The sequence below is a fragment of the Oncorhynchus clarkii genome, chromosome 13, assembly GCF_045791955.1.
Source record: "Oncorhynchus clarkii lewisi isolate Uvic-CL-2024 chromosome 13, UVic_Ocla_1.0, whole genome shotgun sequence".
NCBI lineage: Eukaryota > Metazoa > Chordata > Actinopteri > Salmoniformes > Salmonidae > Oncorhynchus > Oncorhynchus clarkii.
The window spans coordinates 23,612,588-23,631,422 of record NC_092159.1 but is presented as its reverse complement, the minus strand read 5'-3'; the positions used below and the strand labels follow the sequence as shown (position 1 = coordinate 23,631,422).

Sequence of the window (18,835 nt, the reverse complement as noted above, 5' to 3'; positions counted from 1 at the left end):
TGTGACTCGTTAATGAGCCCAGGAAGACAAAACCAATACTGTTGCACTAGGAATGTGCATCTTTCCCTTTCGAGACAATTTGACATGCGTGGGTTCCGATGTGATACATGAACGAAACATTTTAGTTTGACATGATTCGGTTTGATTAGAGAAACGTTCAATGCGATTCGATGTACTAACATTTGTTGCATAAGTTACATTGATGGAAAATGAGATCTCTGTCTCTGTCCTAACCCAAATTTAGCATACCTGATTCAGCTAGTTAAGGTCTTGTTGAGCAGCTAATTAGTAGAATCAGGTGTGTTAAATTAGGATTGGACTGAAAACCCACAGGACAGTAGATCCCCAGGAAGAGGGTTGGACTGAACCTACAAGACAGTAGATCCCCAGGAAACCCACAGGACAGTAGATCCCCAGGAAGAGGGTTGGACTGAACCTACAAGACAGTAGATCCCCAGGAAGAGGGTTGGACTGAACCTACAAGACAGTAGATCCCCAGGAAGAGGGTTGGACTGAAAACCCACAGGACGGTAGATCTCCAGGAAGTGGGTTGAGCAGCCCTGGTCCAAATGGTCTAAACGTTTTTTTTCCTCCTGCTGATCGAGCATTGCAGGTAGAAAAGAAAATTGTCCTTGTTATGAAATGAACTTCACCCTGTATATTTAAAAATTACCATATACACTACCGTTCAATAGTTTGGGTTCACCTCGAAATGTCCTTGTTTTTGAAAGAAACGCATATTTTTTCTGTTTTAAAATGACATCAAATTGATCAGAAATACAGTGTAGACATTGTTAATGTTGTAAATGAGTGTTGTAGCTGGAAACGGCAGATTATTTTTTTTAATGGAATATCTACATAGGAGTACAGAGGCCCATTATCAGCAACCATCACTCCTGTGTTCCAATGGCACGTTGTGTTAGCTAATCCAAGTTTATCATTTTAAAAGGCTAATTGATCATTAGAAAACCCTTTTGCATTCGAGTGCCTAGTTTGAGAAACGGACACCTTACAAGTCCTCAACTGGCAGCTTTATTAAATAGTACCTTTTTTTAATTTTTTGATTTCACCTTTATTTAACCAGGTAGGCCAGTTGAGAACAAGTTCTTATTTACAACTGCGACCTGGCCAAGATAAAGCAAAGCATTGCGACACAAACAACACAGAGTTACACATGGAATAACAAACATACAGTCACTAATACAATAGAAAAAGTCTATATACATTGATATACCTGATATTGCGTGGGTTTGTTCAGCATGCAAAGGGACTTGTTGCTCAATCACCGTCAACACAGTTGCAGGCTTAGTTCGACACTGAAGGAGAGGACGCATCAGTTGTCGGGTGCTTTGTGATTGGGGGGCTTGCAGCCAGCCAAGGTCGTCTGTCAGTCATCAGAGTCCATTGTCTATATTAGACCGGCACTCTCTACATCCCTGAGATGAGACATGGTAACATGTAGCTGAGACCTGAAAGCAGTGGCTACTTGCCAGAGCCCCAGCATTTTCCATTGTCCATCACAGGGGTTCCCAAACCTGTTATTTTTTTTTTGCCCATTACCCCATTTTGAGATATTTGTTTTTTGCAACCACACCATGTAAAACAATAAGGTGATGTCATCAACAGCCAGTTAATTTGTTTTATTTTATTTAGGGCTATGGCAGTCAATTACAAATCACTCTGACTGTATTTTTAAATGGAAGGAAGTATGGTTTGAAATACTGAAATGCATCAAAGACATTAGAAAGCGCAGAAGGTCAGGCGTTTTGTAGGAAGAAACACTCATGACCACATTGAGTGTATATTGGAGGTTACTCACGTAACCGCGGTTCTATGAACCAAGCGGCAAATTATTATTTTTCTGAGTTTCTCTCGCCACCATGGTCTCAAACCCTAGTTTAGGAAACGCTGATCTATCACCAGACAAAATCGCTCCATCCTTGAGACGAGACAAAGGAACAGATCTGCTTTGTTAGCCTTTAGCCTGACCGCTTCGCTCGCCCCTTCAGAGAAATGTCCGCTTTGTTAGTGTGTGTGTGTGTGTTTGCACTAGTGTGTATGAGAAAGCCCCCCCCCCCTCTTTAGCGGCACCTTTACAGAACAGCCTGCTGGTTTCCAGGCTGCCGCTTGACGCTGTGCTGCTGACTAACAGCCATTGTTATTGGACAGTTACTGGTGCCTGAACAAAAGACGCCAATACCGGGGTTTCTTTCCAATACACACAGGTGTTTCCATTGAATTCCTGAACAACGCCATCGTGTTGACCAGGCAGTCGTCCAACATATGACTCACGCAGACTAAGGATATTTTCAGCATTTTCCCCTCTGGATATTTCTAGCTTTAGGATCATTGTTGGGACAAGGGGAAAACCTGTGTGTGTGTGTGTGTTTCTTTGTTAGTAGTTTCCCCATAGTCTATGTATTGCACATAGGCCATGTAATGTGAGAGAGTTTTATGTATGCACATAAGCAATTGGGATTTGTGCAATCTGATTATACATACAAATGGGATACTGTGTGTGTGTTCCATGGCCACAGGAGGAGCAGTGATTTGTGCAGGATGCGGCGAGGCACAGATCAGCTCATTGAGCAGTGAACAGGCAGGCAACAGATGAGACAGTCAGTTGTGACATCTCTAGGAAATAGCTTCCTTTGGTGGGCCAGGGGAGAAGGGGAAAAAAAGAGAAGACTAGAGAAGGGAGAGGGAGGGTATTCATGCTGTTCTTTCTCTGCGCTTCTATATGAGATGAGATCAGTGACTGTATACCCTTCCTCTGCCATCTCCCTCTCATCCTGCCCTCCTCTCCCTCTGACTATTTCTGGGAGTGGAACCGCAACTGTGTTACAAGCGTACCATGAATAATGAATGATAACTAAGCTAAACTGCATTGTTTTGATAGCTATATAATAGCCATGGTAGAATATGCTTTCTGGAAGCAGTGCGCTAGTGTGTTTATATTGTAATGTAGTATCTTAGTACTTCACATGGTTGCTTCCGTCATATTTGGTTGAGTATGTATTGATTTTAGCCTCATGGTTCCTATGCCCCTCTTCTCCATGGCAGAGTTAGAATCACTAAACACACTCAGGGGACTGTGTGCGCATGCTTCAGTGTAGGCCTATCTGTGTTTGTGTAAGTGTGCATGCATGAGTGTGTCCAGTCTCTACACTGGGACTGGTGTGACTGCTAAGACGGAGTTGTGTGTAAATGGAGCGTCGATCCTATCTTGCCCGCCTCCTCCTCGCCCCACAATTTACAGGAGTAAGGTTATAGTCCAGACAGCAGAGCCTGAAAACATGGAGATAGCTGCAGCTGGCCTAGCCCAATCAGATTGTGGTGTTTGTGTGTGTACAAGAGATACAGGAATACAAGAGCAATTGCTTTTTTTTTTAAATCTCCGTAATGTCCAATTTTGGCTAACACACACTCGTACCCTTCCCTTCCATTTCATAACCACACGTCCTCCCTCCTAATTTTCTCTCCTCTCTTCCTCCTAATCATCTCTCGTCCTGCCTCCCTCTCTCCTCCAGAATTCTATTGTAGGTGATGGCATCCGGCTGGCAGCTGCCACCCATTAGAAGGAGCAGCTTGACGCTACTAGTGTTAGCCACATTACACTGATTTAGTATTATGGAGCATGTTGCCACCCCACCGCTAGCCTATCCCTGGCTTACTGAATGCCTCTTGCCTTTGAAGAGCGCTCTGTCTGTCTCCCCACATTTTGAGAACAGTACGTGTCATCACGTGGAAAATGGAATAGACCGCAATGATGCTGATTTGACTCTCGAGTGGGTCTGTTGCGTGGTCTGTTTGTTTTCCTGTGTGTAATTCCCATTCCCCAGGCCTGTTTGTCTACCGCATCAACGTGGTGGATGATTATAGATATGCCTAAATTATAGCTGAAACTGTGAGGAAACAGACTGTAAAGGCTATTCTGAGTTACTTTTATCTTATTGGGAATCTGTTTTTAAAGTTATTGTCTGTTTCAGAAATGTATGGAGTAGAACAGATACGAACGGTTGTCTTTTCAAGGAGTCTGTCCTCTCTATTCATTACAATTCTCCCCGCAACATTCTGAACATTTTATCTCACCAAGTGTGTTAACCTGTTGCGTTTACCAAACCCGGATCCGGGATTCTATTTATTTATAGACCTAAGCTCATTACCATAACGCAACGTTAACTATTCATGAAAATCGCAAATGAAATGAAATAAATATGCCATCTCTCAAGCTTAGCCTTTTGTAAACAACACTGTCATCTCAGATTTTCAAAATATGCTTCTCAACCATAGGAAAACAATCATTTGTGTAAAAGTGGCTAGCTAGCATAGCATTTAGCGTTAGCGTTAGCATTGGCGTTAGCATCCAGCACGCAAGATTTCAACAAAAACATAAAAGCCTTCAAATAAAATCATTTACCTTTGAAGAACTTCGGATGTTTTCAATGAGGAGACTCTCAGTTAGATAGCAGATGCTCAGTTTTTCCCAAAAAGATTATTTGTGTATTAGAAATAGCTCCGTTTTGCACATCACATTTGGCTACCAAAAAAAAAACGAAAATTCAGTCCTCAAAACGCGAACTTTTTTCCAAATTAACTCCATAATATCGACTGAAAACATAGCAAACGTTGTTTAGAATCAATCCTCAAGGTGTTTTTCACATATCTCTTCAATGATATATCGTTCGTGGAAGCATGGTTTCTCCCCTCAATCAAATGGAAAAGTACAAGCAGCTGGCAATTGCGCACCGAATTCCACGCAGGACACCAGGCGGACACTTGGAAAATGTAGTCTCTTATGGTCAATCTTCCAATGATATGCCTACAAATACGTCACAATGCTGCTAACACCTTGGGGGAACGACAGAAAGTGTAGGCTCATTCCTTGCGCAATCACAGCCATATAAGGAGACAATGGAAAACAGAGCTTCAGAAATTCTGCTCATTTCCTGGTTGACGCATCATCTTGGTTTCGCCTGTAGAATGAGTTCTGGGGCACTTACAGACAATATCTTTGCAGATTCTGAAACTTCAGAGTGTTTTCTTTCAAAAACTGTCAAGAATATGCATAGTCGAGCATCTTTTCGTGACAAAATATCGCGCTTAAAACGGGAACGTTTTTTATCCAAAAATGAAATAGCGCCCCTAGAGATCAAAGAGGTTAACAGGAGAATGGTGCTTGGAGGCACAGGGATTCCCAGTCATCCTATGAATTATTGGGTTTTGTCTAGAAGAGATGCAGCTTTTGTCAACTGACTTTTCGGTGAACTTAAGCAGCAGGTTAGGAGGATTAGGTTAGGGTTAGCGAAAATGCTTAAATATATATTTTGTCAAATTTGCAAAAAAAATGGATCTCATCTAGACAAGACCCAGCTACAGCCTTACCCAGTCAGTCCCAACCCTATTTATCCTCCTTTCTCCATTCACTCGTTGATTACTTCCACCCAGTAAATTCTGATTTCTTTTAGTAATTTCCCTCTAAACCAATTCCTTCATTCATCCATCGGTCTATCCCTTTATCTACCCACCGACCTATTATTAGGCTATTGCAGTACATAGGGCTGCCAGGGTATATAGATCATTTATAATTAGTAGTGCCTCTCTTAAACTGCCACTTTCCTGCTGCATTGGCGCTATTTGGGCGTTTCATTTTGGTATTTTATTCACTGGGATGTTTTGTAGATTAACAAAGGCATCAAGGGCATCATTCCAACAGTATTTTCCCAGTTCTGTGTGTGTGCGCCGAGAGTGAGACTGAACTGAACCCTCTGACATGCAAATGTTGATCTTCTACTCGGATGCTCTTATCCCCGCTTCCCCAGAGATCCCTGAATAAACTCAGTGCATTGTCTCTGTACGACCTTGTGTGTCATTCGGATGAGCGAGACCAGGCAGGGTGAAGTTGCGGTCAAAGTCGACTATCATACCGTGTACTAAACTAAGCAACAACAAAAAAAGTCTCCTTTTCAGGACCCGGTCTTTCAAAGATAATTTGTAAAAATCCAAATAACTTCACAGATCTTCATTGTAAAGGGTTTAAACACAGTTTCCCATGCTTGTTCAATGAACCATAAACATTTAATGAAAATGCTTCTGTGGAGCGGTCGTTAAGACACTAACAGCTTACATACGGTAGGCAATTAAGGTCACAGTTATGAAAACTTAGGACACTAAAGAGGCCTTTCTACTGACTCTGAAAAACACCACAAGAAAGATGCCCCGGGTCCCTGCTCATCTGTGTGAACTTGCCTTAGGCATGCTTCAAGGAGGCATGAGGACTGCAGATATGGCCAGGGCAATAAATTGCAATGTCCGTACTGTGAGACGCCTTAGACGGCACTACAGGGAGACAGGACAGACAGCTGATTGTGGTCTGCCACTGCGAGGACAAGTGTAACAACGCCTGCACAGGATCGGTGCATTCAAACATCACACCTGCGGGACATGTACAGGATGGCAACAACTGCCCGAGTTACACCAGGAACACACAATCCCTCCGTCAGTGCTCAGACAGTCCAGCCTCTCTCAGCCTATTGCGGACAGAGGGCTTGTAGGCCTGTTGTAAGGCAGGTCCTCACCAGACATCACTGGCAACAAAGTCCCCTATGGGCCCACTGTAGCTTGACCGGACAGGACTGGCAAAAAGTGCTCATCACTGACGAGCCGCGGTTTTGTCGCACCAGGGATGATGGTCGGATTTGCGTTTATCGTCGAAGGAATGAGCGTTACACCAAGGCCTGTACTCTGGAGCGGGATCGATTTGGAGGTGGAGGGTCCGTCATGGTCTGGGGCTGTGTGTCACAGCATCATCAGACTGAGCTTGTTGTCATTGCAGGCAATCTCAATGCTGTGCGTTACCTCCCTCATGTGATACCCTTCCTACAGGCTCATCCTGACATGACCCTCCAGCATGACAATGCCACCAGCCATACTGCTCGTTCTGTGCATGATTTCCTGCAAGACAGGAATGTCAGTGTTCTGCCATGGCCAGCGAAGAGCCCGGATCTCAATCCCATTGAGCACATCTGGGACCTGTTGGATCGGAGGGTGAGGGCTAGGGCTGTCCCCCCCCCCAGAAATGTCCAGGAACTTGCAGGTTCCTTGGTGGAAGAGCGGGGTAACATCTCACAGCAAGAACTGGCATATCTTGTGCAGTCCATGAGGAGGAGATGCACTGAAGTACTTAATGTAGCTGGTGGCCACACCAGATACTGACTGTTCAAATAAAAATCTAATCAAATTTATGTATATAGCCCTTCGTACATCAGCTGATATCTCAGTGCTGTACAGAAACCCAGCCTAAAACCCCAAACCGCAAGCAATGTAGATGTTGAAGCATGTTGGCTAGGAAAAACTCCTTAGAAAGGCCAGAACCTAGGAAGAAACCGAGAGAGGAACCACCTATGAGGGGTGGCCAGTCCTCTTCTGGCTGTGCCGGGTGGAGATTATAACAGAACATGGCCAATGGTCAAATAATGGGTCTGGGACAGGTAGCACATCCGGTGAACAGATTCCATAGCCACAGGTAGAACAGTTGAAACTGGAGCAGCAGCACGGCCTGTTGGACTGGGGACACCAAGGAGTCATCCTTGTTACAACTGTTACTTTTGATTTTGACCCCCCCCCCCCCTCCTTTGTTCAGGGACACATTCCATTTCTGTCAGTCACATGTCTGTGGAACTTGTTCAGTTTGTCTCAGTTGTTGAATCTTATGTTCATACAAATATTTACATAAACGCAGTTGACAGTAAGAGGACGTTTCTATTTTTGCTGAGTTTACATGCATGGTGACATGACTATTTCACAATTTTGTTACATTACATAAGTATTCAGACCCTTTCTTATGAGACTCAGTTGAGCTCAGGTGCATCCTTTTTTTAAATCCTTGATGTTCCTATAACTTGATTTGGAAAGGCACACACCTGTCTATATAAGGTCCCACAGTTGACGGTGCAAGTCACAGCAAAAACCAAGCCATGGTGTTGAAGGAATTATCTGTAGAACACTGAGACAGGGAGCTGACCAAGAACCCGATGGTCACTCTGACAGAACTCCAGAGTTCCACTTTGGAGATGGTTGTCCTTCTGGAAGGTTATCCATCTCTGCAGCACTCCACCAATCAGGCCTTTATGGTAGAGTGGCCAGATGGAAGCCACTCCTCAGTAAAAGGCACATGACAGCCTGCAATGAGTTTGCCAAAAGTCACCTAATGACTCTCAGACCATGTGAAACAAGATTCTCTGGTCTGATGAAACCAAGATTGTGATCTTTGGCCTGAATGCCAAGCGTCACGTCTGGAAGAAACCTGGCAGCATCAATGGCAGGGACCGGGAGACTAGTCAGGATTGAGGGAAAGATGAACTGAGCAAAGCACTGAGAGATCCTTGAGCGCTCAGGACCTCAGACTGGGGTGAAGGTTCACCTTCCAACAGGACAATGACCCTAAGCGCATAGCCAAGACAATGCAGGAGTGTCTTCGGGACAAGTCTCTGAATGTTCTTGAGTGGCCCAGCCAGAGGCCGGACGTGAACCCGATCGAACATCTCTGGAGACACCTGAAAATAGCTGTGCAGCGACGCTCCCCATCCAACCTGCACTTGAGAGGATCTGCAGAGAAGAATGGGAGAAACTCTTAAAATACAGGGGTCAAGCTTGTAGCGTCATACCTAAGAGGATTCGAGGCAGTAATCACTGCCAAAGGTGCTTCAACAAAATACCAGAGTAAAGGGTCTGAATACTTATGTAAATGTGATTTGTGTTTTTAATGACAAATTTGCAAAATGTATAACATGTTTTTGCTTTGTTGTTATGGGTTATTGTGTGTAGATTGATTGCCGGGGGGGAGGGACATTGATACATTTTAGAATAAGGCTGTAACATAACAAATGTGGATAAAGTCGAGGGGTCTGAATACTTTCTTAAGACACTAGTGTTCTGTCAGCTAAGGTGTTGTATGTATTTTTTGGCATAGGTGGGATTATGTGCAGCGCCCTACAGACACTGCTTATTGTGGTTTGGAAAAGGTTGACTAGTATTTGGCACAGGCTACGTCACTGCTGCCATATCACTATTGTTGTCAGGAAGCAGTCAGACTGTGTTCAGATGAGATGATTGGGTTGGTAACCGGCACCCAGTGGCATCCCAGCTGCCACCAAGATGCTAAAATGACCGCTGAAATTAGACCACTTGAGTTGTCGGTCTTGTCTATGTATTCTATGATGTTCTCATCTCACTCCCCCCCCCCCCCCCCCTCTTTTCTCCACCCTCTGTTGCAGCTGAAACTTATAGATCGATCCATCGTTATCCGAGACATTGTGCGGCGGATGAATTCTAACGTAAGCCGAGCTCCCTCTCCTGTCATATCACTACACTGTGTTAGCTGATGACACACTACATGACTAGTGTACCAACACAGGATGACTGTCCAGGCTGCGGTGTTTGATGTAGAATGTGCTAACATGCCTTTATCAGAAAGCTCTTACCTGCCATCTTTGTTAAGATGCGGACTGATGCAAGCACACTGATATATTGAGTAAACATTTTAGCGTAGGTGTATCTTAAGCTAATATCCAACACCTGTCCCTAGGTGGTATTATTGAGAACGCACCGACACAAATTGGTGCGTTGTCTTTGGATAGAGCGTAGGGCGACGGTGATATGGTAACCCTTGTCTTGTTTGCGGTTGTGGTTTCCAGGACAACCAGTGTGGCATCGTGACCAACATCGACATCGAGTGTGCTGTAAAACTAGTGGGCACCAACTGTGTCCTTTACCCTGTCAACAGTAAAGACCTACATCACATCTGGGTAAGAAAAAAACAGATGCTATAATGTTCTCTTGAGCACCCGATGTCCACAGAGAAGTTGCAAGATGGAAGCATTTCCATGTGATTTATCAAATTAATTTGTTCTTGTTAGGATTTCTATTTGAATGAACCCTTTGCTTATAAATACTCATTTAATTAGACTATTCAATTGTCTTGTCCTTCTCGAGTATCTCCTGTGGTAGCCTATGCCTGTAAGGTGGTCCATAATTTACTCCTTTATTCTTTGGCAAAGAGATACATACTAACATGCATAGTACGAGTCAAAAGTTTGGACACACCTACTCATCCCAGGGTTTTTCTTTATTTTTTTAATATTTTTTTCTACATTGTAGAATAATGACATCAAAACTATGAAATGACACAATCATGCAGTAACCAAAAAAGTGTTAAACAAATCTAAATATATTTTATGTTTGAGATTCTTCAAAGTAGCCACCCTTTGCCTTGATGACAGCTTTGCACACTCTTGGCATTCTCTCAACCAGCTTCATGAGATAAGGGGGACCTAGAATGCATTTAATTTAACAGGTGTGTGCCTTGTTAAAAGTACATTTGTGGAATTTCTTTCCTCCTTAATGCATTTGAGCCAATCAGTTGTGTTGTGACATGGTAGGGGTGGTATACAGAATATGGTCTTATTTGGTTAAAGACCAAGTTCAAATTATGGCAAGAACAGGTCAAATATGCAAAGGGAAACAACAGTCCATCATTACTTTAAGACATGAAGGTCAGTCAATACAGTCGCAAAAACCATCAAGCGCTATGATGAAACTGGCTCTCATGAGGACCGCCACAGGAAAGGAAGACCCAGAGTTACCTCTGCTGCAGAGGATAAGTTCATTCGTTACCAGCCTCAGAAATTGCAGCCCAAATAAATGCTTCAGAGTTCAAGTAACAGACACATCACAACATCAAGTGTTCAGAGGAGACTGTGTGAATCAGGCCTTCATGGTCGAATTGCTGCCAAGAAACCACTACTAAAGAACACCAATAATAAGAGACATTCTTGGGCCAAGAAACACGAGCAATAGACATTAGACCTGGTAGAAATCTGTCCTTTGGTCTGATGAGTGCAAATTTGAGATTTATGGTTCTAACCGCCATGTCTTTGTGAGACGCAGAGTAGGTGAACGGATGATCTCAGCATGTGTGGTTCCCACCGTGAAGAATGGAGGTGTGGGGGTGCTTTGCTGGTGACACTGCCTGATTTTATTTAGAAATCAAGGCACACTTAATCAGCATGGCTACAACAGCATTCTGCAACGATACTCCATCCCATCTGGTTTGCGCTTAGTGGGACTATTTGTTTTTCAACAGGACAATGACCATAAACACACCTCCAGGCTGTGTAAGGGCTATTTGACCAAGGAGGAGAGTGGCAGCATCAGATGGCTACTTTGAAGAATTTCAAATATAAAATATATTTTGGTTACTACATGATTCCATATGTGTTATTTCAGAGTTCTGATGTCTTCACTATTATTCTACAATGTAGAAAATAGTACAAATAAAGAAAAACCTGGGAATGAGTGTGTCTGAACTTTTGACTGGCACTGTATGCGTACCACATCAATGTCTCTGTTTCAATCATTTGTTTCATGCGTGTCCCCTGCTAGTCCTTCATGTATGGGGACTACATAGCCTACGACTTCTGGCTGGGGAAGGTGTACGACCTGACCAACCACATCATCCTCAAGCTGTCCAATGGAGCCAGGTACAAAATCTGTCAATTCAAAACGGTTTCATTTACATCTGTCTGCTTCATGCTTTGCCTCAACTTCTCTCTACCACTGCAGGTGTTCCATGAATGTGGAGGACGGCGCCAAGCTGTACGACGTCTGTCCGCACGTCAGTGACTCGGTAGGTGAAATGCCACGAGCTGTGTTTTTTGATGTTGTGTGAAAACGTAGCCGTCTGCCCTCGTCCACTGCACTTTACTGATCTGATAAGGCTGGCTAGGTGGAAGCAAATGAAATGAACTTGCTGCTCACAGCCTTGCGCTTCCTATTCCTCCTTATTGACCATAGCTAGTGGTATAATACTTTGTAACAGGGCTGGGGGTCAATTCCATTTGAGCCGAGGTCAGTTTAGGAAACCGATTTTTGAAAATTGAGTTTAAAAGGAATCGACCCTAATCTTGTTTAAGGCAGCAGGTGGCGTGCGTCCAATATTAATCGGAAACTGTTGGGCGTTGACTGGGAATACCTAGGTGTGACTCCTGTAACACTTTGGCTGTTTTTTCAGAAACAATACAACCGTGTCTACTTTGTCTTATTAAAAAAAAAAAAAAAAAACACACAACCTTGTTAAGTATGTAACTATGTTCTCGTATCACTTGTTGAAACGAACAATGAGCAGCAGGATATCTTAGAGCTTTTTTAGAATCTCAAATGGACTGGTTAAGGGAAACTGCCTCTGTGTGTTAGTGAGATGCATCTCCTCCCTGGTTGGTAGGGTCTTTTCTTCGACGAGACCTATGGTTTCTACCCAGGCCAGGTGCTTATCGGGCCGGCCAAAGTCTTCTCCAATGTCCAGTGGCTCTCCGGGGTCAAGCCCGTACTCCGCAAGAAGAGCAAGTTCAGGGTGGTGGTCGAAGAGGTATGATGGCAATTTGCGCATTTTATAGTAGTACATTATTCACAGGCAATAACTTGGGCCCTGAGTTTTTCCTGTTTTTTACTGACCCACATACCTTACCACCTAATAATAGGCTTAGCTGCTGAAGTACGTGTGATGTCACTGCTCTAAATGCTCATCTGTGTTTTCATGTGACTCCCCCCCATAGGTCCAGGTGGCGGAGCTGAAGGTGACGTGGATCACCAAGAGTTACTCCCCCAAGGGCACGGACAGCGTCTACCCCCCTCCGTCTACCATCTCCCAGGAGAACCTCTGCAGGTACTGAACTGCACCCCGTTTGTCTGTTCATTTCAATTCTCTACGCTGACCTTTTTTTTTTACAAGAGCACGTGTGTGTGTGCCTAAGTTGACAAATGTAGGCGCACACAAAGAACTTTAGTAGCGTAATGACAAATATTTGAGATATTAAAGCTAGAATCCTTCATTTTTCTAGGTGCGCTGGTACTTCAGAATTCCAGGTAGCACAGCAAATATTTTGCCGGATATGCGAGTAAAATGATCGCACTCTAGAGTCCTGTATTCGTAGATTCGTTCTACCATCCATCCACACTTGGGAGCACAGAGGCTGCGGTTTTCCATTTTATAGATATACAGCGTATGAGCAGTCTATTTCTGGTTGACACACATTATTTATATACACACCTCACAATCACACCTCACACTTGCATGCATGTCTTAATTGGATGTTTACATGAACAGGGTGAAGTTGTAATTTCATACAAGGACCGCGTTCGTTTTCTGCGAGCTGCACTGTAAGCCTATGGTCTGAGCTGGAGAAAGAGCAGCTTTTCTCAGTGAAGTTCCAAATGGTCACAACCATTCGCTTTTGATGGGCTGGTATTCAAAGATGTGCTATATTGACCCCCTAAGGTTGCTGTCCATGCCCCCGCGGAAATCTGTTTAGCTTAATAAAAATATCCCCATTTAAAAATCTGTCTGTGTTTAAGGTTGAGATCTGCATTGGATGCGTCTCAATCCACTACTTCCTCATCCACGGTTAAAGTTGACAGCGCTAGAGCGGTGTTCGACATCTGAAAATCGGTCTTCTCACAATGTCATCTGAAGCGTCCTAATTATTTGCTCTACGACCCCCACAAGCAACTTGGGACTCGTCTGAAGTCGGTTCAGCCCATCTGCCAATTTCTGTCTATAGCGTCTGATCAGTTTGGGTAACCACACTAATAAGAGGCCTCTGTGGAAAGGTGAGATTCTCATGAACACGTACGTGTCGGTTGTTTTGCTCTACGACGTCCACAGGTATCAAGACTTGTCTAAAGGTTCCCCGGTACGAGTTGAAAAAATGGATGGAAGTATACACTACCATTCAAAAGTTTGGGGTCACTTTTTTTTTTCTTCCCCCATTTGAAAATAACATCAGATTGATCAGAAATACAGTGTAGACATTGCTAATGTTGTAAATGACTATTGTAGCTGGAAACGACAGATATTTTTATTTTATGGAATATCTACATAGGCGTACAGAGGCCGATTTATCAGCAACCATCACTTCTGTGTTCCAATGGCACGTTGTGTTAGCTAATCCAAGTTTCTCATTTTTAAAGACTAATTGAGCGTTAGAAAACCCTTTTGCAATTATAATCGCACCCACAAATGTAATCAAACCCACAAATGCTGATGCTCCAGATACTCAACTTGTCTAAAGAAGGCCAATTTTATTGCTTTTTAATCAGAACAGTTTTCAGCTGTTTTAACATAAATGCAAAAAGTTTTTCTAATCATCAATTAGCCTTTTAAAATGAAAGGACATTTCTAAGTGACCCCAAACCTTTGAACGGTAGTGTATATGGGAACTGTCAGTGCCAAAAATGTGTTAATATGGGCTTATAGCAGTAAGGCCAAATACAATTTGTCACTTTTACGGCTTGGACAGGACTTAGACTGTTAGGTGCCAAAAATAAGGGGTTAAATGCATGTAAAAACAAGTACATGTTTCCTCATATTTCTTATTTCTGCTATAGGACAGACTTTTTTTTGTTCCATGTAGTGAATCTGTTATTCAATGCATTTGTATGGGCTAATAGAAGTAATGAATGTGTATAATGTAGCACATGTATCTAGATGGAAAGATGCTCATCCCCAGCACACACCCATTATTTTGCTTCAATGACCCTTCTATTAACACACTCCCCCCATACGTGTGTTCTGATCCAGAGTGAAGCGTCTGGGCTACTACGACCACACCCAGAGGCAGCTGGGGGAGAGGGCCCTGTACGTGTTCCCAGCCAAGGGAGACACCACACACATCACCTGTGAGTGGCCCGACGGGGCCCCCGGACTCCCAGAGGACCCCGTAGCCAGGAAGGTGTGTGAGTGAGAAGGAAATGGAGAGGAAATGTTTCTATATATACAGTACCAGTCAAAAGTCCAGACACACCTACTAATTCATGGGTTTTTCTTTATTTTAACTATTTTCTACATTGTAGAATAATAGTGACGACATCAAAACTATGAAATAACACATGGAATCGTGTTGTAACCAAAAACATGTTAAACAAATTAAAATATATTTGAGATTCAAAGTAGCCATCCTTTGCCTTGATGACAGCGTTGCACACTCGTGGCATTCTCCCCAAACAGCTTCATGAGGTGTGCCTTGAGCCAATCAGTTGTTTTGTGACAAGGTAGGGGTGGTATACAGAAGATAGCCCTATTTGGTAAAATACCAAGGTTGAAACGACAGTCTGTTACTTTAAGACATGAAAGTAAGTCAATCTGGAACATTTCAAGAACTTTGAAAGTTTCTTCAAGTGCAGTCGCAAAAACCATCAAGCGCTATGATGAAACTGGCTCTCATGAGGACCGCCACAGGAAAGGAAGACCCAGAGGATAAGTTCATTAGTTAACTGCACCTCAGATTGCAGCCCAAATAAATACTTCAGTTCAAGTAACGGAGACTGTGAATAAGACCTTCATGGCCGAATTACTGAAAAGAAACCACTACTAAAGGACACCAATAAGAGACTTGCTTGGACCAAGAAACACGAGCAATGGACATTAGATCGGTGAAAATCTGTCCTTTTGGTCTGTCCAAATGTGAGATTTTTGGTTCCAACTGCTGTGTCTTTGTGAGACGCAGAGTAGGTGAACGGAGGATCTCTGCATGTGTGGTTCCCACCGTGAAGCATGGAGGAGGTGGTGTGGGGGTGCTTTGCTTTGCTGTTGACACTGTCTCTGATTTATTTAGAATTCAAGGCACACTTAACCAGCATGGATACCACGGCATTCTGCAGCGGTATGCCATCCCATCTGGTTTGCGCTTAGTGGGACGATTTGTTTTTTTAACAGGCCAATTACCAAACACACTTCCAGGCTGTGTAAGAGGTATTTTACCAAGAATGAGAGTGATGGAGTGCTGCATCAGCTCACCTGACCTCATCCCAATTGAGATGGTTTGGTATGAGTTGGACCGCAGAGTGAAAAGCAGCCAACAAGTGCTCAGCATATGTGGGAACTCCTTCAAGACTGTTGGAAAAGCATTCCAGGTGAAGCTGGTTTTGAGAGCACCAAGAGTGTGCAAAGCTGTCATCAAAGGGAAGTGAAGAATCTCAAATGTAAAATATATTTTGATTTGAACACTTTAAAAAAAATTGGTTACTACATGATTCCATGTGTTATTTCATAGTTTTGAGGTCTTCACTATTCTACAATGTAGGAAATTGTAAAAATAAACACCCTTGAATGAGTAGGTGTCCAAACTATTGACTGGTATTGTGCGTGCCTGTCCCCATTTTTGTGTGGAACAGTTGGTAACAATGTTGCCTCTCTTTGCAGAGATACTCCATGTATCCAACTTTCTTCCCTCGTTGCATGCACTAACAGCTGTGTTTGCCATGGTTCGTATTATCTGTGTCCTATGACAATGTCCTTCCTGCAGTTGAAAAGAATGTTCAAGAAGGAGTCGTTAGGGAAGAAGACCAGTGAGAGTGCAGAGACACAAGGAGCAAACCAGCACTCCACCGACAAGACGGACAGCTTTTACGGTACATGCTGATTTTGATTTATGTCTGGTCATCAGAAATGTTGCCTTGTCATTTTTTGGCAGATATCCTCACTTAAACAGATGACGAGCACAAACTCCAATTGTAGAATAATTTTAGCTCCATACAGTCTACACCTGATAACTGGCCATCTGATAACTGCACACCTTGTGCAGGGTAGTTCGCCCCACAATTAAAATCTATTCTTTATGCTTTGCTCAGTTCCAAGTCACTGCTTATACCACTAATCAATTATACATGTAAAACCAACTCAACGACCATCACCCGTGTCCTCTCCCCCCTCACACCCAGGTGACCTCAAGCCTGACAACACCCACCCAGACTCCACTGACCACACCGCCCTCCCCCGCCCTCACCACCCCAACAACGGCCCCAACCACGCCCTCCAGCCCTTGACCCTGTGCGCTCCTCACTCCTCTGACCCATGGCCCGAGCCAGCGGAGCAGGACGCAGATGACGAGGCGGGGGCGGAGGACACTGATGACACCTTGTCGCTGACGTCGTCGGCCAGCAGCACGGCGTCGTCGCAGAGCGGCGGTCTGGGGGGCCTGAACAGGAAGAAGAGCATCCCTCTGTCCATCCGCAACCTGAAGAGGAAGCACAAGAAGAAGAGGACCAAGTTCTCCCGCGAGTTCAAGCCCGGCGACAGGTGAGCCAGTTATCAATCAAATCCGTTTGTATTCATGGAATGCTATGTGACTAAATGTAGCAGACTACAATTGTATAGAAATGGCTACAAATGTAGCATGCTAAGTCAGAGCCTAGGCCACATTTAAATCCTCTGCCTTCTATCCCTCCCTCACGCCCTCCCTTTCTGAACTTCTGCTATTCCTCCCTCTCTTGCGCCCTCCCTCCCTTTTTCTCTCTCTCCATTCAGGAGATGGTCCCTCCCTGGCCATCTCCTTTTCTCCTTGGCACGTGTAAAGGATGATCAATAGCTTGCTGGCAAGAATTCAGCTTCCCGCTGGCAAAAATTCTGCGTCCTTGAACCCAGTGTCACTTTTATTTTTTGTCACATTCACCGGATAGGTGCAGTGAAAAGTGTTGTTTTACATGGTCAGCCATAGTAGTACGGCGCCCCTGGAGAAAATGAGGGTGAAGTGCCTTGCTCAAGGGCACATTGTGCCTCTCCCAGCTTCTGATGCCGCCCACCCCTGTACAGATGATACACAATCACATCATTATCCTCTGTCTTCGGGTACAGCCTCTCTCTGGCCTAAATGGCACCCTACTCCCTATGTAGTACACTACTTTTGTCAAAAATAGAGCACTGTATAGGGAATAGGGTGCCACTTCCACTTGGGACGCTTACACACAGAGCCGATCAACTTACACCCTACACCCAGCCTACACTTACACCCTTACACCCAGCCGAACAAGACCAGTGTTCATCGATCCAACATCTTGTCTCCCAGAAAATGTCCTCTCTTCCTTACGGACTTTCTGATGGCTTGTTACTACCTACGGGGATCGATTTCAGGCTGATTTCCCGGAGCAGATGTCCACTAATGACCGTGGTTGTTATTAGGCTGTGTGGATGCTGCCAGTGACGGTGTGACCTGGCCTTGTCTTCAAATCTTGAACCAGTCTACCACCAATCCAGTACTAGTACCACTCCATAGTCTAATATAGTACTAATCTAGTGCCAATCCAGTACTTTTCCTAGTACCAATTTGAATCTAGTACAAATAACAATCCAAAGGTTATACTAGCATCAACCTAATTATTATTGTTGCGACGTGAAAATAAATACGCTCTCAACCGCACTTGCTCTCCTTGTGGTCCTTTGACTAAAAACCCAATAGTTAAGTTCCTCTGTTATAAAAATCACACCGGTACCCACAATTAGACCTAGCTCTGCACCATTAGTTGGACGTTTCCAAATAGGTTGAAGTTTGGGTCAATGTAACCTTTTCTCAAGACATTGCAGAATTCAAGTACTTTTAAATTCTACCAGGCGCCATTCGAACACGGCAAGGATTCCAAGGCTGCACATCTGAAATGGCACCCCCTTCCTTATATTAATGGCACCCCCTTCCTTATATTAATGGCACCCCCTTCCTTATATAGTGTACTAATTTTGACCAGATCCTTGGTTAAAAGTAGTGCATTATACATATATGATGCTATTTCAGATGCTGCCTAAGGCTGTGATTTTCCCTCCTTTTAAACTGCCTTGTAGATCAGATCTGGTGGTTAAATATAGCTGGCAGCTGATAAATCATGTAGCATGTGCTTAGGTGTGCCCAGATAACATCCAGGTCCTCTGATTGAAAGAGACAGATGGAGAGAGTGAAGGGGGAAAGGGTGATGGAGAGGGAGACAGAGGGTCAGAGAGCTAGGGAGATCAAGG

The 18,835-nt window shown here is 43.9% G+C and overlaps 1 protein-coding gene across 3 annotated transcripts in view; it reads left to right on the top strand.

The window, feature by feature from the left end:
- LOC139424656 ((E3-independent) E2 ubiquitin-conjugating enzyme UBE2O-like) overlaps nucleotides 1-18,835 on the top strand; it is a 46,686-nt gene that overhangs the window by 9,126 nt on the left and 18,725 nt on the right. For 2 of the 3 annotated variants that reach the window (XM_071176703.1, XM_071176701.1), the window contains exons 2-10: nucleotides 9,276-9,335; nucleotides 9,696-9,806; nucleotides 11,443-11,540; nucleotides 11,623-11,686; nucleotides 12,281-12,424; nucleotides 12,612-12,721; nucleotides 14,636-14,786; nucleotides 16,359-16,464; nucleotides 16,774-17,131. In XM_071176703.1, the coding sequence (XP_071032804.1) occupies nucleotides 9,276-9,335; nucleotides 9,696-9,806; nucleotides 11,443-11,540; nucleotides 11,623-11,686; nucleotides 12,281-12,424; nucleotides 12,612-12,721; nucleotides 14,636-14,786; nucleotides 16,359-16,464; nucleotides 16,774-17,131 (1,202 nt within the window). Of the gene's footprint in view, nucleotides 1-9,275; nucleotides 9,336-9,695; nucleotides 9,807-10,263; nucleotides 10,355-11,442; nucleotides 11,541-11,622; nucleotides 11,687-12,280; nucleotides 12,425-12,611; nucleotides 12,722-14,635; nucleotides 14,787-16,358; nucleotides 16,465-16,773; nucleotides 17,132-18,835 lie in introns of those variants that run through there. The other variant, XM_071176702.1, reaches the window with a different exon arrangement.